The sequence below is a fragment of the Dendrobates tinctorius genome, unplaced genomic scaffold, assembly GCF_039654945.1.
Source record: "Dendrobates tinctorius isolate UK_male_01 unplaced genomic scaffold, ASM3965494v1 ptg000135l, whole genome shotgun sequence".
Taxonomy (NCBI): Eukaryota; Metazoa; Chordata; class Amphibia; order Anura; family Dendrobatidae; genus Dendrobates; species Dendrobates tinctorius.
In genome coordinates, this window is record NW_027361803.1 from 229,199 (window position 1) to 252,276 (window position 23,078).

Genomic DNA, 23,078 nt, shown 5'->3' on the forward strand with positions numbered 1-23,078 from the left:
TACAAGTCTCCTCACTCTGACATGCCAGGCCTGGCTTGTCACCCTTCACAGGTACATACAGAGACACACACACTCTTTGGATCCACTCTCCACTTTGACCAAGAGGCGATCAGGATTCTTGTAGAGAAGGATTTGCTAATAGGGTGTGCAACAGTTTTTGCTTTTCTAGCTGGACAACCTCTTTCAGGCTGTGTGCCCACGTAGCGATTTTTTAAGCGTTTCCGCGGCGTTTAACGCGCGATTCTGTCGCGGAAACGCTTAAGATAAGCGTTCCATGCATTTGTAATAGAAAACGCACATGTTGTGCCAATGGTGCGTTTTTTACCGCTGCGGAATCGCTTAGCGGTAAAAAACGCAGCATCGCCCGCGACTCCGCATACCATCAATTATATGAGCAAAAACGCATGGGAAAACGCAGGGGGTGCAACACCGAACTGAAAAAAAAAAAAAAATTCCCAGAGTGCTTCTTTAAAGACACAACATATGGATACATACAGGCCGGCAGTCACACGTTCCAATATCATATTCACCTCTGTGCTGGAAGCGTCATGAGATCTTTGTCTAAAAATAATCTAAGGAGGAAATCGTGGACGTCATCGAGGGTCTCTGGACCGCCCATGTTCAGCATCAGAATCCCGGTTTTAGGTTTCCTGGATAAAGAGATACGGTTTATAGTAAACTGAAATGGCATAATAAACGCAGCTCAAGAATTCGGACAACGGGAGCTGCGGTCGCCAGTTTTATTTCCCCGAATAGACCGCTTAATGCCAAGTTTGCACTAGGTGTTTTTTCCGCATTTTTTTTTTCCTGCAGCAAAACCTGATCTCTTGGCATGAAAGAAGCATGTTTTCCTTGTCTTTTTTTTTTTGCGGTGGTTATGGCATGCTAGATTTGTCTCTGGTGCATGCTGATAAACCTTAGTGTCGGAAAAAAAAAAAAAAAGTCCTATTCCATAGAATCAGGTTTAGGCCCAAAAACAACAGCAAAATCTGATACTTGCATTTTTGGTGAGTTTTTTCACCACCCATTCATGTCAATGGGTGAAAACCCTGAAAAAAAAAAAAAAAAAAGAAGCGACGTGCTCTATGTCCACAAAAAACATACAAAGCACAAAATCCTGATGAAAAAAAAAAAAAAAGTGCGCATGGCATTTCTGAAATTTCATAGGCTTTGCTGGTGCTCGAAAATGAAGCTTAAAGTTTGCATTAAAAAAAAAAAAAAAAACGCCTAGAAGCGAAAACCCCACAGCAGTTGGATTGTGTCCGAGCAGATGTCACACCCATGCTGGGAGTGTGGTGCGTACCTCTTATCAGGGTGAACACGCGCCTTCGCCTCTACGCCCTGGGTCGCTGCAGCAGCTGCCGCTGTAGATTTCCACCGATGATCTATCACAGATACTTTCGTCTCGGGCTTCAAAGCTGAAAAAAAAAAAAAAGTAGTAATGGGTTGAAAGTCCCCCCCCCCCCCCCCCCATCAATCCATTAATACAGGTGTTTTTCCCACAAATAAAAATACTTTTTTTTTTTTTAATTAATTTTTACGCAGCGTTATTTCCTGCCAACACTATGGCTTTTGCAGTAGAAAAAAAAAAAAAAATCTGCTGCAAATATTCAGTGTGTGCCCGTATCCTAAATAGCATCTGATGTCTGAAAAATCCAGGCTGATCCCGTGACAGGAGATAGAAGATGCTCTGTGGGCTGCTGACAATTTGCACTGGAGAGGGTCCAAAAGCACCAAATCTTCAGCTGTGGTGCAGCGTTGAAACAGGATTTCAGCTTTTGACGGCAAATTGGTGTTGAAGATGTCGACGAACGGGCACACGTTAGACGTGGATGAACAAGAAGATTGCAGAAATGTCACCAGACATTCATACTACAGTAGGAGAAAATCCAGAAAGGTTGTGTATCGGTCCATGTAATACCTTCTTGCTGCCAGGAGAGGTCGCTGTAGCAGGTTATGCAGAGCGGAGATTAAGAGGGGCTGTCCGCTACTAGGACAACCACTTCTCCATCTAAACGTTTGCCCCCCATAAAATAAAAAAAAGCCTATACTCACCTCCTGGTTCTGGCTCCGTTTTAGCCGTGTCGGCACTCGCAGTTCTGGAACTCTTGTGGGGTTTTTGGGACACATGATGCCCGATCAGCGCTGGTGTCGCTGTCCCCGCCTTCTTACAGATTGTACATGGAGAGGAAGTCAGGGATCAGCTGCAGCCAGGACTTCGTGTTCAACTCGACATAAGGCAGGGACAGCGATGCCAGCGCTGACTGGATGCCGGGCAGCCGCACGAGAGACCCGGGACAGTGAGTGCCGACACCACTGGAAAACAGCCCGATTCTTATAAGCTTCCCCCCCTTTTATCAAGGCCAAACATTTAGATCGAGAAGGCATTGCTTAGTAGTGGACAACGCCTGTAAGGCCGGGATCACACATGTGAGAAACACGGCCGAGTCTCGCATGTTAATTTCCGGCACTGCCTGCGGTTGGGCTTCATAAGTGTACCAAGATGGCCCATTAAATATCCACATGAAGCGTCTGACTGCTTCACCGTCTCAGACACCCGGCGACCGATGAACCGTCCTTTCCTTTCGTCAGCAAAGATCAGGGATGTAAGGACGTGACTATTAGGGCTGTGGAGTCGGTAAGCCAAACCTGCGACTCAGACTCCTCAATTTCCCTAAGGCTGAGTGCACACGTAGCGATTTTTAAGCGTTTTTGCAGCGATTTTCGGCGCGAAAACGCTTAAAAATCGTGTACAGAACGCCCCCCATGCATTCCTATGGCATTCCGCACATGCTGTGCTAATGCTGCGCTTTTTTCCGCAGCGGAATTGCATCGCGGAAAAAAAATCGCAGCATGCTCATTCTTTTGTGCGGAATCGCAAAGAATTGCCGCGATTCCGCACCCATAGGAATGCATGAGAATCGCTTACTTCCCGCATGTGGCTATGCCCACCATGCGGGAAGTTAAGCGTCTCATGTGCGGTTGGTACCCACGGTGTGGAGGAGAGGAGACTGTCCTCCAGGCCCTGGGTACCATACCCCTGTAAAAAAAGAACAAAAAATAAAAAAAAAAAAAATCGGGGTATATTTACCTTCCGATGTCCCGCGCTGCATTCCCGGCCTAAGCGTTCCCAGTAATGCCTTGCGGCACGGTCCAGTAATGACGTGGTCTCGCGTGACTCTAGCGGTCTTGCGAGATCGCTATAGCAACGCGAGACTACGTCATCACAGGTCTTGCAAGGCATTACTGGGAACGCTGAGGCCGGGAATGCAGCGCGGGACGCCGGAAGGTAAATATACCCCGATTTTTTTTATTTTTTTAATCATTTTTAACATTCTGTCTTTCACTATTGATGCCGCATAGGCGGCCTCAATAGTAAAAAGCTGCTCACACTCATCAAACACTATGTTTGACGAGTGTGACCAACCTGTCAATCACTTTCCAAGCGATGCTTCAAATCGCTTGGAAAGTGCTTGAATATCGCACGCAAAAATCGCGGCAAAATCGCAAACATAATCGCGGTGAAATCGCGCGGAAAAAAACGAGCGATTTCTGGGAAGGAGTCCGGTTTTTAGTGAGCGTTTTAAAACGCTACGTGTGCCCACAGCCTTACACTGACTCCAATTCCAACTCCACGACTCCGACTTATATTGCTTATATTTAAGTGAAAAATTTATTGTAGAACAATGTGAACATCAGACATTTAATCATTTCTATGATCCAATAATCAAGATATTTAGACAGAACATAATATCTGTTTATTGGAATACAACTTTAGAACACAAAACTGTAATAAATTGTAAATATGTAATACACTGTATAATATCGATTACATACACACGGTACAGACCAAAGTTTGGACACACCTTCTCATTCAAAGAGTTTTCTTTATTTTCATGACTATGAAAATTGTAGATTCACTCTGAAGGCATCAAAACTATGAATTAACACATGTGGAATTATATAATTAAAGTGTGAAACAACTGAAAATAGGTCTTACATTCTAGGTTCTTCAAAGTAGCCACCTTTTGCTTTGATTACTGCTTTGCACCCTCTTGGCATTCTCTTGATGAGCTTCAAGAGGTAGTCACCAGAAATGGTCTTCCAGCAGTCTTGAAGGAGTTCCCAGAGATGCTTAGCACTTGTTGGCCCTTTTGCCTTCACTCTGCGGTCCAGCTCACCCCAAACCATCTCAATTGGGTTCAGGTCTGGTGACTGTGGAGGCCAGGTCATCTGGTGTAGCACCCCATCACTCTCCTTCTTGGTCAAATAGCCCTTACACAACCTGGACGTGTGTTTGGGGTCATTGTCCTGTTGAAAAAAAAAAAAAATGATGATCCAACTAAACACAAACCGGAAGGAATAGCATGCCGCTGCAAGATGCTGTGGTAGCCATGCTGGTTCAGTAGGCCTTCAATTTTGAATAAATCCCCAAGTGTCACCAGCAAAGCACCCCCACACCATCACACCTCCTCCTCCATGCTTCTAGCTGGGAACCAGGCACGTAGAGTCCATCCGTTCACCTTTTCTGCAGCGCACAAAGACACGGTGGTTGGAACCAAAGATCTCAAATTTGGACTCATCAGACCAAAGCACAGATTTCCACTGGTCTATTGTCCATTTCTTGTGTTCTTTAGCCCAAACAAGTCTCTTCTGCTTGTTGCCTGTCCTTAGCAGTGGTTTCCTAGCAGCTATTTTACCATGAAGGCCTGCTGCACAAAGTCTCCTCTTAACAGTTGTTCTAGAGATGTGTCTGCTGCTAGAACTCTGTGTGGCATTGACTTGGTCTCTAATCTGAGCTGCTGTTAACCTGCGATTTCTGAGGCTGGTGACTCGGATGAACTTATCCTCCGCAGCAGAGGTGACTCTTGGTCTTCCATTCCTGGGGCGGTCCTCATGTGAGCCAGTTTCTTTGTAGCGCTTGATGGTTTTTGCCACTACACTTGGGGACACTTTCAAAGTTTTCCCAATTTTTCGAACAGACTGACCTTCATTTCTTAAAGTAATGATGGCCACTCGTTTTTCTTTACTCAGCTGCTTTTTTCTTGCCATAATACAAATTCTAACAGTCTATTCAGTAAGACTATCAGACTATCCACCAGACTTCTGCACAACATAACTGATGGTCCCGACCTCATTTATAAGGCAAGAAATCCCACTTATTAAACCTGACAGGGCACACCTGTGAAGTGAAAACCATTTCCGGTGACTACCTCTGGAAGCTCATCAAGAGAATGCCAAGAGTGTGCAAAGCAGAAATCAAAGCAAAAGAACCTTTGAAGAACCTAGAATATAAGACATACAGTATTTTCAGTTGTTTCACACTTTTTTGTTAAATTATATTATTCCACATGTGTTAATTCATAGTTTTGATGCCTTCAGAGTGAATCTACAATTTTCATAGTCATGAAAATAAAGAAAACGCTTTGATTGAGAAGGTGTGTCCAAACTTTTGGTCGTCTGTAGTATATATATATATATATATATATATATATATATATATATATATATATATATACACACACACACATACACACACACTATGACTTATGTCGGCTAAGATAAAGCCTAGATCCTCAGGCTACATTCACACCATAGGCGTAGCCAGGATCAAACCTGGGGGGGGGGGGGCAGAACCTCATACTGTTCCGCAGAATTTCATACTGCACACCTCAGCTGCTGCAGAACCTCATACTGCACACCCCTACACTTGAAAATAAAGCCTGCACCTTAAGAAGATGTGGTGATGAATGCAGTCTATTTATTCCAACTATCAATTGATGTTGATGTGTTACTGAAGACGAGCAATGCCTGTCCTGGGCGTCCTTTTGGGCAGCTATGAGGTGTACCTGACTGGTGCTAAAAAAAAAAAAAAAAAAAAAAAAAAGGAGGAGTGTTAGTCTGTGTGCTACCCGGCTTTCATTCTATTTGGTACAGATAAGATATGGATAGACAGATATGGATATATAGATAGAGCAGATTTCTAATCTGCTTTTGCTATTGAAAACATTATCTATGAGCTCAAAAATCTTTCAGGTGATGCGGTTTTTTAAAAAGCTGATCGGCTTTTGCAACTGAAAAACGTATCCTCAAAAAACGCAGGAAAACCGCTGTGTGTGAATGTAGACATAGATCAGGAATAGAACAGCCATTTATAGGACATTTCATAACTTTCCCAAATTCCTATGAAAAAATATTCATCACATTCTGCATTGAACTACTGTACCCAATTTATATATTTTAGGAGTCTGAGTCGGTCCATTTTATACCGACTCCAACTCCACCAAAATGAGCACCGACTCCGACTCCACAGCCTGGTGACTATTATGTAATATCCCCGCCATTGTGCCAGCTGAAGGGACGGCTCTGAGGTCGGTGCCTGTGGCTGTTGAAAAAGCACAAGTGTGTATGATGGGAGTTGTTGTTTTGCATCAGATGGAAAGTTACAGTGAATCCTTATAAATATCAAATTATACAGGGCGCCCCTGATGTACATTAGTATTTTTGTGTACACTACCCCAAAGACACGAGGAAAAATCCTCTTCAGCAATGGCCAATAAAATATATACTGACTGCCCCATATGTACAGACTGCTAAATTATATGTCATTTAGTATAGCAGTCACAGTACATATTGTGCTGGCAGTGTTTCATTCCCATCGGAGCGTGCATTTCAGCAATCAGTATATTATAGTATAGGAGTACAAGCCCTATAAAAGTAAAGTGCGGTACATATGAGGCAGTATAGTTATACAGCTGGACGAGAGAGGGGGGAGAAAAAAAAAGAAAAAAAAAAAGTAGAGACGCTATCCTGAGCTGTCAACCACGACTCCGCGGCTCGAATTACCAGCTCGTTTGTTGTAGATATTTATACTTGCAATTAATTTCTTGCGTTTCAGAAAGAGATAATAATCGGAGCAGGAGAGATTATGGTAATCGATCAAATATTTCAAAAGCTGATTTCACAAGAGTTTTTGCAAGGAAATTCAAGACTTGTGAACGGGCGCACTACAGTCATGGCCAAAAGTTTTGAGAATGACACATACATTTTCACATGATCTGCTGGCCTCTGGTTTTTATGTGTGTTTGTCAGATGTTTTTATCACATACAGAAATATAATTGCAATCATATTATGAGTAACAAAAGGTTATATTGACAGTTAGAATGAGTTAATGCAGCAAGTCAATATTTGCAGTGTTGACCCTTCTTCTTCAGGACCTCAGCAATTCTCCCTGGCATGCTCTCAATCAACTTCTGGATCAAATCCTGACTGATAGCAGTCCATTCTTGCAAAATCAATGCTTTTATTTTGTCTGAATTTGAAGGTTTTTGTTTGTCCACCCGTTTCTTGATGATTGACCACAAGTTCTCAATGGGATTAAGATCTGGGGAGTTTCCAGGCCATGGTCCCAAAATCTCTATGTTTTGTTCCCTGAGCCATTTAGTTATCACCTTTGCTTTATGGCAAGGTGCTCCATCATGTTGAAAAAGGCATTGTTGATCGCCAAACTGCTCTTGGACGGTTGGGAGAAGTTGCTCTTGGAGGACATTCTGGTACCATTCTTTATTCATGGCTGTGTTTTTAGGCAAGACTGAGAGAGAGCCCATTCCCTTGGCTGAGAAGCCACCCCACACATGAATGGTTTCAGGATGCTTGACAGTTGGCATGAGAAAAGACTGATGGTAGTGCTCACCTGGTCTCCGAATAAGTCGTTTTCCAGATGTCCCAAACAATCGAAAAGGGGATTCATCAGAGAAAATGACTTTACCCCAGTCCTCAGCAGTCCACTCCCTGTACCTCTTGCAGAATATCAGTCTGTCCATGATGTTTTTTCTGGAGAGAAGTGGCTTCTTTGCTGCCCTACTTGAGACCAGGCCTTGCTCCAAGAGTCTCCACCTCACAGTGCGTGCAGATGCACTCACACCTGCCTGCTGCCATTCTTGAGCAAGCTCTGCACTGCTGGTAGCCCGATCCCGCAGCTGAAACACTTTTAAGAGACGGTCCTGGCGCTTGCTGGTCTTTCTTGGGCACCCTGGAGCCTTTTTTGCAACAAGGGAACCTCTCTCCTTGAAGTTCTTGATGATGCGATAGATTGTTGACTGAGGTGCAATCTTTCTAGCTGCGATACTCTTCCCTGTTAGGCCATTTTTGTGCAGTGCAATGATGACTGCACGTGTTTCTTTAGAGAGAACCATGGTTAACAGAAGAGAAACAATGATGCCAAGCACCAGCCTCCTTTTAAAGTGTCCAGTGGTGTCATTCTTACTTAATCATGACAGATTGATCTCCAGCCCTGTCCTCATCAACACCCACACCTGTGTTAATGGAGCAATCACTGAAATGATGTTAGCTGGTCCTTTTAAGGCAGGGCTGCAATGATGTTGAAATGTGTTTTGGGGGATAAAGTTAATTTTCTAGGCAAATATTGACTTTGCAAGTAATTGCTGTTAAGCTGATCACTCTATAACATTCTGGAGTAGATGCAAATTGCCATTAGAAAAAATGAATCAGTAGACTTTGTAAAAATTAATATTTGTGTCATTCTCTAAACTTTTGGCCATGACTGTATACTGCAAAAACAAGCAATCTTCACTTTTTTTTTTTCTTACATCACAATTTTAAGATGATTGAAATGTTTCCAATAAAACGGAGCATGTGCACTTGTGAAAGTTAATAGGAGAGGAGATGCCCACATCATTTCATTCACCATAGATCAGAAGTTGAACATTGGGACATTCCCTCCTACTCCCCCCCCCCCCCCCCCCAGCTTCTTTGAAACTGATGACAGCTACATCTCAAAAGAGTTGTGACAGGTTTAACAAAAGGCAGGAAAAGTAAGAGGTGCTAGTTAAAAAAACTGAAGGAGGGTCAATTTTTAAACTACCGTATGTCCCATGACAGTGTATAAAAAGCGCATGTGAGAGAGGCAAAGTCTCCCAGAAGCAAAGAAGGTCAGAGGTTCACTAATCTGAAAAAAAAACTAAAGCATTTTTAACAACATTTCAATGAGTTTGAATATCCCACCCATCTACAGGTTATAATATCAAAAGATTCAGAGATTGAAGTCCATGTGCACAAGGGACGAGACCAACGGTCAATATCTGAGGCTCATATTGTCTGGGATCTCAGGCAGCAACAGCATTAAAAACAGGCATGATTCACGGTCCAAATCACTGCGAGAGCTCAGGAAAATTCTAGAAAACATTGTCTGCGAGTACAGTTCACTGTGCAATCCACAGATACAAGTTATAGCTCTGTAATGCAGAGAAGCCATATATCAACACAATACAGAAGCGCTGTAGTCTTCTCCGGGCCAAAGCTCATTTATAATGGACGGAGACAAAAATGGAAAACTGTTCTGTAGACAGATGAACGAAAATGTGAAATTCTTTAAGGAAACCAGGACATTGTGTCCTGTGGACTCAAGAGGAGAGAGACCATCCAGCTTGTTGTTACCGAGGAGAGGGACCATCCAGCTTGTTGTTACCGAGAGGGACCATCCAGCTTGTTGTTACCGAGAGGGACCATCCAGCTTGTTGTTATCGAGGAGAGAGACCATCCAGCTTGTTGTTATCGAGGAGAGGGACCATCCAGCTTGTTGTTATCGAGGAGAGGGACCATCCAGCTTGTTGTTATCGAGGAGAGGGACCATCCAGCTTGTTATTAGAACACAGTTCTATATCTCTGATATATGAGACACATTAGTCCCTATGGCAGGGGTAGCGCACACATGAAAGGCGCCATCACTGCTGAGTGTTATATAGAGGTGGTAGAACAACATATGCTCCATCCATACAAAGTCTATTTCAAGGAAGGTCTTGAACATTTCAGTACGACCAGCGAGAATCTGACCAGTGGACAATGCTCCTCTTCCCAAACTCCAGAAAAAGTCTCCTCACTTCGCAAACATTTACAGATTGTTGTAAAAAGAAGAGGGGACGCTGCAAAAAAAAAAAATGGTGAACATGGCCCGGGCACAACTGTTTTTTTGAGATGTGCCACTGCCAATTTCTAAATGAGTAATTTTTTCACACAAAAAGTAAAAATCTCCAACGTTCTACTCCTGATCTGAGTCCTATGTTCTGCTGTGAATAAAATATGGATATAACATTTCCAAATCATTTGTTTTATTTACATTTTATGCAGCAGACTTTTTTTTTCTTTCTTTTTTTTTTTTTGGGGGGGGGGGGGTTTATATACAGCATAGCAGTCAGTAGATATATAGAATGGCAAGTTACAGTCATTGCTGAAAGTTTTGAGACTAAGGCCAGGGTCACACTAACCGGCGCAAAATACGGTCAGTATTTTACATGCGTAATACGGATGAATGGCCCCTAAACAGTGCTCCGTATGTCATCCGTAATCAAGGTGTGGTCGCGTATTTTGCACATTTTATCCGTATGGCGAGATTTTCTCGCAGGCTTGCAAAATGGACATATAATGGAGCCCTATGACAGGGTTTATAACAGAAACCAAAGAATAGATATAGACATATATATATATATATATATATATACGCATTGTGTGTGTATTCTATGTGTCTATCTATTCATTCGTTTCTTTATTAAACCTGTCAGGGTGAGTTTACTGTATAGGCACTGAATTGCCGGCTTTGCTAAAAGACACCGGGTGCGTATTTCTCGCAAATCACAGGTGTGGTCCGTGTGTAATCCGTATTTTTTGCGCACCCATAGACTTGCATTGGCGTACTACGGGCGTAGTACGCTGACAATCGCAGCATGCTGCGATTGGCACGGAGCGTAGAATACGGATGAGAAATATACGCCTGGTGCGAGTGACTCCATAGAGAATCATTTGTCCGTGTCTAATGCGTGCTTTTAGCGCCTCTCACTCGGCCGTATTCCTCGCCAGTGCGACTCCGGCCTTAGACAAAATTCTGATTTTCACTAATGTTGCTTATAGTGGCGATTTGAATAATTCTAGACTGTTTCAAAGAATGAACAGATGGATTGCAGGGATTCCTTTCCATTAAAATATGAAGGGAATGTCCTCTACTCTGGTAACCCCGTCACAATTACTAAATTCCTCCATGTAAAAAAAAAAAAAAAAAAAAAAAAAAATTATATATTCCACCAAATTTCAAAATGAAACTGCTTAAATTATTTCAGTGATCTTCTCGCTAGCTCAGCAAGGCAGCTGACAAAATTTGATCATCATGACAGAGTGATGATAGTAGAATAGTCTCTTTACAAGGAGGCTAGTACTTGAAATTAATGTCTTCTGTTAACCATGGTTACCTTAAAGGCAACATGTGCAGTTGTTGGTTTGCATCAAAAGGGCTTTATAGGCAAGGACATTGCTGTTTGCAAGATTTCCCCCCCAAATCAACCATTTATCACTATCAAAACCTTGAAAAGAGTTTAAATTGCTCAGAAGAAGGTTTTAGGGTGCCGAAGAAAGTCCATCAACTGTCAGGACTATCTCCTAAAAAGGATTTAGCTACACGATCACTATAACACCAGTGCAGAGCTTGCTCAGGAATGGCAGCAGGCAGGCGTCAGTGCATCTGCACGCACAGCGAAATAAAGGCTTTTGGAAGCTGCAAGGAAGCCATTTCTCTCCAAGAATAGCATCAGAAGAGACTGACATTCTGAAGGAAGTTTGTGATTGTTCACTTTTCTACATTTTATTGTTTTTCTGCCTTTTTGCTTTTATTTTCACCACTTCAGGGCCCCGATTTTGGGCATATGCCCCACTTTTTGGACTTATATTTTAGTTCAATTATTTGAGCACATTTTACCCCTTTTGGAATTTAACACACTTTTTTTTAGGATACACAATCCCTTGTTCAGTTCCTCCCTGAATGATCACATAAATAAGCCCCCAAGATGGCTCATAATCATTTACGTTCTATTCCCCTTTCTTTGGTCCGCCGTCCTTCCTTTCCTACCATTGTGAATTTTTTTTTTACTTTTTTTTGTATTTTTAAATGTATATTCCTAGTACGGGCACATTTTTTGATGTAGTACTACCGTTTGCCAATTTGTTAAATAAATAAAGGTAATTTTATCTGAATATCTTACTAGTCTGGTATTTTAGGCCATTAGTTTGTGGTTTTCAGTTCTTCTGTAACTGACTGGGGTACAGTTTATTTCTCTGATGAAGCCCCCTTCAGACTGTTTGGGTCATCTAAAAAAACAGATGGGCAACCTGACCTTTTCTGCGGTCAACAGGTAGACGCCAGTCACGAAGTTGATGCCACCAGTGTCTCCTATGTGACACATAGATGACCCCAGCATGTCCTATGTGATGCACTGATGCCCTAAGCGTCTATGTGATGTACCGACGCAAATCTGGAAAACCAGTTGCGAGTGGTATGATTAATACCGCTGGAGTGGTGTCACTAATGCAAGATCCCTACACCCACTATAATATTCAACCACCACCGTCTTCAGCTCTTCCTGGCGCTGCCATCTTGTGACTGCACCTGACCACGAGCTCTCAATGCAAGTCTATGAGAGCCAAAATGAGTTCATAAGAGTCTTGTCTGGCTACAAAAACCGTCTACAAGCTGTGAAAATTGCAAAAGGGGGAGCTCAGTACTAACCATACAGGGTGCTCAAACTTTTGCTTCAACATATTTTCCTTTTTGTAAATTTTTAAAATTTAATAAAGGTAAAAATTATATATTTACCGTATTTGTTTCTGCCTAAAATACAAAAGGAAGTGTGTCATCTTTAACTTTAGACCTTTTTAAAGATCATTTAATCTTCAACTTGCTTTTAACTGTTCACAGTAACAGTAATTTTGATCAGGGGTGCAAAAACTTTTACATGACACTATATACAGTTGTGCTCAAAAGTTTACATATCCGGCAGGACTTTTTGCTTTCTTAGGCCTGTTTCACACTTACGTTTCTGCAGTCAGTTGCCAGCCACCAAAAAGACGGAGAACAGATCCGTGACCGTCGAAACACCAACGGGAGCTGCCGATCTAGGAGCGCTAAAGGAACCGCGGTCCTGGAAAAAATTTTTTTTACCAGCGATGTAGCGGGGCCGCGAGAAGAGAGCAGGGAACTCGCGGGCATGATCAGGCGATCGCGATTTGGATGTAAATCGCGGCCGGGATATGGAGCGCGATCCCGCCGGAGCATCGCGGGAGTTGGTGCGCGATCCCGCCGGAGCATCGCGGGAGTTGGTGCGCGATCACAATTATCGCGAGATATTTTAGCGGCTCTCGGGCGGGCGGTAGTTAAGGGTTAAAATGCTTCCCAGAGTGAACATAGCGGACCGTCACTGCAAAAAAACTTTGCAGGGTCCGTCTCATCTGCCCGGGAGCTGCTAAAATCTTGGCGGATCCGTACAATAACAAGTTTGACGACGACCATCAGTCAGGTTCCGCCAATAATGTAAATTTATGGGTGTAAAAAACGGATCCGCCCCTTTTTTAGCGGCTCCGTTTTTTAAAAAAATTGGCGGATCTTGACTGATAGGAAAAAAACTGGTGTGTGAAACAGGCCTTGTCCATATGCTCTGAAAAAAGGCCAACACCAAAATCTTTTCTCCACTCATGGTTAGTGGTGGTGGGGGGGGGGAAGCCATTTATTGTCAAACTACTGTGTTTTCTCTTTTTAAATCATAATGACAACCCTAAACATCCAAATGACCCTGATCAAAAGTTCACATACCCCATTTCTTTATACTGTGTATTGCCCCCTCTATCATCAATGACAGCTTGAAGTCTTTTGTGGTAGTTGTGAATGAGGTTCTTTATTTTCTCAGATGGTAAAGCTGCCCACTCTTCTTGGCAAAAAGCCTCCAGTTCCTGAAAATTCCTGGGTTTACTTACCTGCCCTGTTGAGGGCAGAGCAAAGTACTGCAGGGCGCAGGCACTGGGAACGGTCAGAGAGGCCCAGCACCTGCGCAGTGCAGGAGTTTGCTCAGCCCTCAACAGGGATGAGAAGTACGCCTGCGCAGGAGCCATGAAGCAAGCAGGAGGGCAGCATCACAAGAAGATGGGAGGCGCGAGACTAGGACCTGAGACACCCATCAGACCGGACCGCCCCCCCAAGTGAGTATATAATAAAAGTTATTTTTCTTCTCTTGCAGATCGGATAGGGGGCTTACATACAGTATTATAAAATGCTGTAGATAAGCCATGAAAGGCGGTGACCGTAACACATATTGGCAAAACCTATTGACAGGTTCCCTTTAAACCACTCGAGTGTTGCTTTAGCAGTATGCTTTGGGTCATTGTTGGAAGGTGAACCTCTGTCCCAGTCTCAAATCACTGACAGAACAAGGAAGTTTTGCTCAAGAATATCCCTGTATTCCGCACCATCCATCTTCCCCTCAACTCGGACCATTTTCCTTGTCCCTGCTGCACAAAAACATCCCCACAGCATGATGCTGCTACCACCAGGTTTTACTGTGTGGATGGTGTTCTTGGGATGATGAGCTGTGTTGATTTGTGCAACAGACAAATAGCGTTAACCTTGGTGGCCAAAAAGGTAAATGTTAGTCTTATCTAACCCCAGTACCTTCCTCCATACATCTGGGAGTCTCCCACATGTATTTTGGCAAGCTCAAAATGAGCCTTATACTTTTTGTATGAAAGTAAAGGCTTTTTTCTGCCCACTCGTCCATAAAGACAACCTCTGTGGAGTATATGGCTTATTGTGGTCATATCGACAGATACTCCAGTCTCTGCTTGGGAACTTTACACCTCCTTCAGGGTTACCTTGGGTCTCAGTGCTGCCTTCTCTGACTAATACCCTCCTTGGCCAGGCTGAGAATTTTGGAGAGTGCTCTCTCTTGGCAGGTTTGTTGTGGTACCATTTCTTTCCATTTGAGGAGAGTGGATTTGATGGTGTTCTCTTGATCATCAGATTGGGATAATTTTTTTTATTTTTCTTTTAACCCAACCTTGACTTGTACTTCTCAACAACTTTGTCCCTGATTTGTTTGGAAATCTCCTTAGTCTTCATGGTTTTTGGTTAGTGGCTCTTCATGCTTAAAGGGGTTGTCCACTACTAGGCGAACTCCTTATCAAAATGTTTGGCGCCAATAAAATAATAAAGCTTTTACTCACCCTCCCATGCCGGCACCGTTCCTGCAGAGTCGGCACTCTGGCTCCTGGGCCTTTCTTACGGTTGTTGTGACATGCGACGCCGGCATTACTGTCCTCACCATCGGACAAAACGAACATGAAGAAAAAGACTCGGCTGCAGCCAGTCTCAGACTGCCTCTTCATGCGCAATTTGACAGCAGGCGAGAAGTGACACCAGTGCTGATTGGGTGCTGGTGTCACAACAGCATGGGAGCCCTGGGACTGGAAGTACTGAAACCACGGGAACGGCGTGGGCACGGGAGCAGAGTACAAACAGTATTATTTTATCGGGGCGAAGGGTATGACAAGAAGTTATGGACAACTTCCATAATGGTGTTGCAGCCTCTGTGACCTTTCAGAAAAGGTAGAGTGTATATACTCATAGACTACGCAACACTTAAAATTGCACAAAGGCAGACTTCCTTCTACTAAATATGTGACGAAGAATATGTTCACATGTTGCATTTTTGCTGCATTTTTGTCTGCAGGCAAAACTTGCTCTCTTGGCAGTAAAGAAGCTGTTTACAAAAAGCAGGTTTTGCTGCGTTTGTTGTCTCTTGTGCATGCAGATAAAGGTTAGTACCCCCAATAAAATATCATGATGCAACTTCCTTAAAGTATTTGCACCAACAGTGCGGCATACCCTGATACCTGTAATTTTTGCCCTTAGGGCTCATACTCATTTGCGAGAAAAACGGACGAGTGCAATCCGATAAAAAAAAAATAAAACGATATACATCTCACCTGCGCACTCTCAGCTGAAATCAGACAGAGGAAAAAAATGGTGCGAGTGCTGTCCGATTTTTACGCACGGATGTCATTAGAAAAGCCAGCAATTCATATGCGGCTACAGTAAAATCATAGTGACAGGAGATATATAAATAAATATATATATATATATATACACACACACACACACACACACACGTACCGTATATACACGTGTATAAACCGAGATTTTCAGCACTTTTTTTGTGCTGAAAACTCCCCCCTCAGCTTATACAAGAGTCATTGTCCAGAAAGCCGGTGGGGAAGGGGGAGCGGAGGAACAGCGGCAGGAGCCGGCGGCTGTGGCACAGTGACAGCTGCCGCCGGCTTCCAGAAGACATCATAGTCACCCTCTCCGGGCCGTCGCTGCATCTCCTTCTCGGCAGCTCTTCCTGTGCAGAGCGATCATGTGGTACCGCTCATTAAGGTAATGAATATGCACGTATATCCACTCCCATAGGCAGGGAGCGCATACCTTAATGAGCGGGGCCACGTGAGTATTCAGCACAGGAAGAGTTGCCGAGCCGGGACAACGGAGGTGCAGGGACGTCGAGTGGTTTAGTGAGCCATACATACAACGATGAGACCAAGGGAGCCATGCATAGGATGGGAGGGAAGCCACACATAGCAGGACAGGATGAGGGGACAATGCATATCCGGCTTATATTCGAGTCAATAAGCTTACCAAGTTTTCCGTGGCAAAATTAGGTGCCTCGGCTTATACGGTATTTATATTACATAGATAGATAGAAGAAAAGCCGGTAATAAAGCAGCGTCGGTAGGGTAAAATCACAGCAAAAGCCAACAGGATAGAGATGGTTTACATACAGAATAGGTAGATATATACATGTGTGTGACAAATCCAATTAGTACAGTGTGTGCAAATTATTGTACATGTATTTAACATTATTTTTTGGGGAAAAAAAATGGCATGGGCTCTCACGCAATTTTCGTAACCAGCAGAGGGAAAGCAGACGACTGGGGGCTGATATTAATAGCTTGGGAAGGGGCCATGGATATTGCCCCCCCAGCTAAAAACATCAGCTCTCAGCAGTCCCAAAAAAGGCGCATCTCTAAGATGCATCAATTGTGGCACTTAGCCTTGCTCATCCCACTTGCCTTGTAGCGGACGCAAGTGGGGTAATCGTTGTGGGGTTGATATTGAGAAAACCATGAAGAGGTGTCTTTTTATATAGTGTATGTAAACTTCTGGTTTCAGCTATATACAACATATACACAGTACACATCAGCACAGTAGTATATATATATATATATATATATTCAGCAATATATACACAGTATACAGCAGCATACAGTGGGGACGGAAAGTATTCAGACTAATTTTTCACTCCTTTTCATTGAAGCAATTTGGTAAATTCAAAAAAAGTTATTCTTTTTCTCATTAATGTACACTCTGCACCCCATCTTGACTGAGAAGAAAACCCAGAAATGTTTGCAAATTTACTAAAAAAGAAAAGCTGAAATATCACATGGTCATAAGTATTCAGACCCTTTGCTCAGACACTCATATTTAAGTCACATGCTGTCCAAGGAGCTCAGAGACAGAATTGTGGCAAGGCACAGATCTGGCCAAGGTTACAAAAGAATTTCTGCAGAACTCAAGGTTCCGAAGAGCACAGTGTCCTCCATAATCCTTAAATGGAAGACGTTTGGGGCCACCAGAAGTCTTCCTAGACCTGGCCATCCAGCCAAACTGAGCAATCGTGGGAGAAGAACCTTGGTGAGAGAGGTAAAGAAGAACCCCAAGATCACTGTGGCTGAGCTCCACAGATGCAGTAGGGAGATGGGAGAAAGTTCCACAAAGTCAACTATCACTGCAGCCCTCCACCAGTCAGGCCTTTATGGCGGAGTGACCCGACAGAAGCCTCTCCTCAGTGCCAGACATATGAAAGCCCGCATAGAGTTTGCTGAAAAACACATGAAGGACTCCCAGACTATGAGAAACACAATTCTCTGGTCTGATGAGGCGAAGATAGAACTTTTTGGTGAGAATTCTAAGTGGTATGTGTGGAGAAAACCAGGCACTGCTCATCACCTGCCCAATACAATCCCAACAGTGAAACATGGTGGTGGCAGCATCATGCTGTAGGGGTGTTTATCAGCTGCAGGGACAGAACGACTGGTTGCAATTGAAGGAAACATGAATGCGGCCAAGTACAGAGATATCCTGGATGAAAACTGCTTCCAGAGTGCTCTGGACCTCAGAGTTGGCCAAAGGTTCACCATCCAACAAGACAATGACCCTAAGCACACAGCTAAAATAACAAAGGAGTGGCTTCAGAACAACTCTGACTATTCTTGACTGGCCCAGCCAGAGCCCTGACCTAAACCCAATTGAGCATCTCTGGAGAGACCTGAAAATGGCTGTCCACCAACGTTCACCATCCAACCTGACGGAACTGTAGGAGGAAGGAAGAATGGCAGAGGATCCCCAGATCCAGGTGTGAAAAACTTGTTGCATCACTCCCAAGAAGACTCATGGCTGTACTACCTCAAAAAGGTGCTTCAATACTGAGCAAAGGGTCTGAATACTTATGACCATGTGATATTTCAGTTTTTCTTTTTTAATAAGTTTGCAAAAATGTCTACATTTTCTTCTCAGTCAAGATGGGGTGCAGAGTGTACATTAATGGGAAAAATAACTATTTTGAATTTACTAAACGGCTGTATACAGCAACTCAGCAGTCAGTACACATTATGGCAGCAAAGTAGCGTATATGCACAGTATGCAGTATATACAACAGCACAGTACTAATCACACAGTAGTATATACACATACAGCAGCACAGTATGGCTCCAGTGGTGCACCCGCATGGCTCCAGTGGTGCAATCGGTCAGCGCGCGGTACTAATAAAGCAGTAACTTTTTTTTCCTCTTTGGTCAGACCTCATCTGGAATATTGTGTCCAGTTTTGGGCACCACATTTTAAAAAAGACATCAACAAACTGGAGCAAGTTCAGAAAAGAGCGACCAGAATGGTGACCGGTCTGCAAACCCTGTCTTATGAGGAAAGGTTGCAGGATTTGGGAATGTTTAGTTTGCAAAAGAGAAGACTGAGAGGAGACTTAATTGCTGTCTACAAATATCTAAAGGGCTGTCACATTGTAGAAGGATCAACTTTATTCTCATTTGCACAAGGAAAGACTAGAAGCAATGGGATGAAACTGAATGGGAGGAGACACAGATTAGATATTAGAAAAAACTTTTTGACAGTTAGAGTGATCAATGAGTGGAACAGGCTGCCACGAGAAGTGGTGAGTTCTCCTTCAATGGAAGTCTTCAAACAGAGGCTGGACAGACATCTGACTGGGATGATTTAGCGAATCCTGCTTTGAGCAGGGGGTTGGACCAGATGGCCCAGGAGGTCCCTTCCAACTCTACGATTCTATGATTCTATGATTCTACTATACACAGTATACAGTAGTATTTATACCCAGCAGCCTGTATACAGCAGTATATACATCAGGCAGTACACAGCATCCAGCATTATATACACAGTATACAGCAGGCAGAATACAGCACCCAGCAGTAAATACTTGTGGCCACAACTGTATTGACACCCCTGCAATTTTGTCAGATAATCAGTTTCTTCCTGAAAATTATTGCAAACACAAATTCTTTGGTATTATCTTCATTTAATTTGTCTTAAATGAAAAAACACAAAAGAGAATTAAGCAAAACATTGATCATTTCACCCAAAACTCCAAAAATGGGCCAGACAAAAGTATTGGCACCCTCAGCCTAATACTTGGTTGCACAACCTTTAGCCAAAATAACTGCGACCAACCGCTTCCGGTAACCATCAATGAGTTTCTTACATTGCTCTGCTGGAATTTTAGACCATTCTTCTTTGGCAAACTGCTCCAGGTCCCTGATATTAGAAGGGTGCCTTCTCCAAACTGCCATTTTTAGATCTCTCCACAGGTGTTCTATGGGATTCATGTCTGGACTCATTGCTGGCCACCTTAGAAGTCTCCAGTGCTTTCTCTCAAACCATTTTCTAGTGCTTTTTGAAGTGTGTTTTGGGTCATTGTCCTGCTGGAAGACCCATGACCCTTAAGGGAGACCCAGCTTTCTCACACTGGGCCCTACATTATGCTGCAAAATTTGTTGGTAGTCTTCAGACTTCATAATGCCATGCACACGGTCAAGGAGTCCAGTGCCAGAGGCAGCAAAGCAACCCCAAAACATCAGGGAACCTCCGCCTTGTTTGACTGTAGGGACCGTGTTCTTTTCTTTGAATGCCTCTTTTTTTTCTCCTGTAAACTCTATGTTGATGCCTTTGCCCAAAAAGCTTTACTTTTGTCTCATCTGACCAGAGAACATTCTTCCAAAGCGTTTTAGGCTTTTTCAGGTAAGTTTAGGCAAACTCCAGCCTGGTTTTTTTATGAAGTGGGGTCTTCCTGGGTCTCCTACCATACAGTCCCTTTTCATTCAGACGCCGACGGATATTACGGGTTAACACTGTTGTACCCTCGGACTGCAGAGCAGCTTGAACTTGTTTGGATGTTAGTCGAGGTTCTTTATCCAACATCCGCACAATCTTGCGTTGAAATCTCTTGTCAATTTTTCTTTTCCGTCCACATCTAGGGAGGTTAGCCACAGTGCCATGGGCTTTACACTTCTTGATGACACTGCGCACGGTAGACACAGGAATATTCAGGTCTTTGGAGATGGACTTGTAGCCTTGAGATTGCTCATGCTTCCTCACAATTTGGTTTCTCAAGTCCTCAGACAGTTCTTTGGTCTTCTTTCTTTTCTCCATGCTCAATGTGGTACACACAAGGACACAGGACAGAGGTTCAGTCAACTTTAATCCATGTCAAGTGGCTGCAAGTGTGATTTAGTTATTGCCAACACCTGTTAGGTGCCACAGGTAAGTTACAGGTGCTGTTAATTACATAAATTAGAGAAGCATCACATGATTTTTCGAACAGTGCCAATACTTTTGTCCACCCTCTTTGTTATGTTTGGTGTGGAATTATATCCAATTTGGCTTTAGGACAATTCTTTTTGTGTTTTTTCATTTAAGACAAATTAAATGAAGATAATAATAACAAAGAATTTGTGTTTGCAATCATTTTCAGGAAGAAACTGAGTATTAGCTGACAGAATTGCAGGGGTGTCAATACTTTTGGCCACAACTGTACAGCAGGCAGTATACAGCAGTATATACACAGTATACAGCGGGCAGTACATACACAGCACCCAGCAGAATATACAGCAGTATATAGAGCAGTAAATACACAGTACATACAGCAGACAGTATACAGCATAGAGCACACAGCAGTATATATACAGCATACAGTAGTATATACTGCGGGCAGTACATACAGCAGTATATACACAGTATACAGCAGTATATACACAGCACGTAGTATACAGTACACAGCAGTACATACAACAGGTAGTGTACAGCAGTATATACACAGCATACAGTAGTATATACAGCAGGCAGTACATACAGCAGAACATACACAGTATACAGCACACAGCAGTACATATACAGCATACAGGAGTATATACAGCAGGCAGTACACAGCAGTAAATACACAGTATACAGCAGTATATATACAGCACGTAGTATACAGTACACAGAGCAGTAAATCCACAGTTCACAGCAGTACATACAGCAGACAGTATACAGCACACAGCAGTATATACACAGCATACAGTAGTATATACAGTGGGCAGTATATACACAGTATACAATGGGCAGTATATACACACATCATACAGCAGTATATACAGCAGACAGTATACAGCAGTATATACACAGCATACAGTAGTATATACAGCGGGCAGTATATACACAGTATACAGCAGTATATACACAGTATATACACAGCATACAGCAGTATATACACAGTATACAGTGGGCAGTATATACACATCATACAGTAGTATATACAGCGGGCAGTATATACACAGTATACAGCAGTATATACACAGCATACAGTAGTATATACAGTGGGCAGTATATACACAGTATACAATGGGCAGTATATACACACATCATACAGCAGTATATACAGCAGACAGTATACAGCAGTATATACACAGCATACAGTAGTATATACAGCGGGCAGTATATACACAGTATACAGCAGTATATACACAGTATACAGCAGTATATACACAGCATACAGCAGTATATACACAGTATACAGTGGGCAGTATATACAGCAGACAGTATACAGCAGTATATACAGCGGGCAGTATATACACAGTATACAGCGGGCAGTATATACACAGTATACAGCGGGCAGTATATACACAGTATACAGCGGGCAGTATATACAGCAGACAGTATACAGCAGTATATACAGCGGGCAGTATATACACAGTATACAGCGGGCAGTATATACACAGTATACAGCGGGCAGTATATACACAGTATACAGCGGGCAGTATATACACAGTATACAGCGGGCAGTATATACACAGTATACAGCGGGCAGTATATACACAGTATACAGTGGGCAGTATATACAGCAGACAGTATACAGCAGTATATACAGCGGGCAGTATATACACAGTATACAGCAGTATATACACAGTATACAGCAGTATATACACAGTATACAGCAGCCCAGTTGCTCCCGGCCCCTCCTCAGAGATCACTCCCGGCTGATCAGGAAGCAGAACCCGCACTCACTGTGTGCCAGCAGCCGGCGCGCAGCTCTCAGGGCAGCCATGTCTGACAGAAGCCCAGGCATTCCCTCAGTGTGTGGCCCGCTGCCCCCGCTGCGGTTGTATAAGAGGCGCCTCCGGTGGGCAGTGCCCACACACACATGCGCCCATAGAGGGCCGTCCGGGAGCCTCCCACACAGCACACGCGGACTGCCTGCGCCCAGCGTGACTGATCAGGCTGCGGTGCTAGCACACACAGCCTAAACTGTCACTACCCGGAACTACCCATAGCAGCCAATCACAAAGCCTTTTATCTGTCACCTCCGCTGGGAACATTATAGCCGGAATTTGATTGGTTACTACGGGCACATGCTTCCATGGCAACCAATCAGGATACTGCTTTCATTTTGATACAGGTACACATATAAATGAAAACTTGAACTTTGTAGCCAGGATAAGTGATCCAAATCCAGCCAGTAAGAGCTCATCTTACATCTTGAGAGCTGATCTTGGACAATGAAAGCTGGAATCTGATTGGTTCCTACATGATCCTTTGCTTCACTGTGATATTAAATTCTTGTCTTAA

The 23,078-nt window shown here is 43.3% G+C and overlaps 1 protein-coding gene across 1 annotated transcript in view; it reads right to left on the reverse strand.

Annotated features, from left to right (window-relative positions):
- FECH (ferrochelatase) overlaps positions 1-22,758 on the reverse strand; it is a 42,202-nt gene extending 19,444 nt beyond the window's left edge. The window contains exons 1-3 of the mRNA XM_073543826.1: positions 22,518-22,758; positions 1,304-1,418; positions 531-650 (exon numbers count right to left, since the gene is read on the reverse strand). Of these exons, the coding sequence (XP_073399927.1) occupies positions 531-650; positions 1,304-1,418; positions 22,518-22,578 (296 nt within the window). The 5' untranslated portion in view covers positions 22,579-22,758. The remainder of the gene's footprint in view (positions 1-530; positions 651-1,303; positions 1,419-22,517) is intronic.
- Between the last annotated feature and the right edge of the window lie 320 nt (positions 22,759-23,078).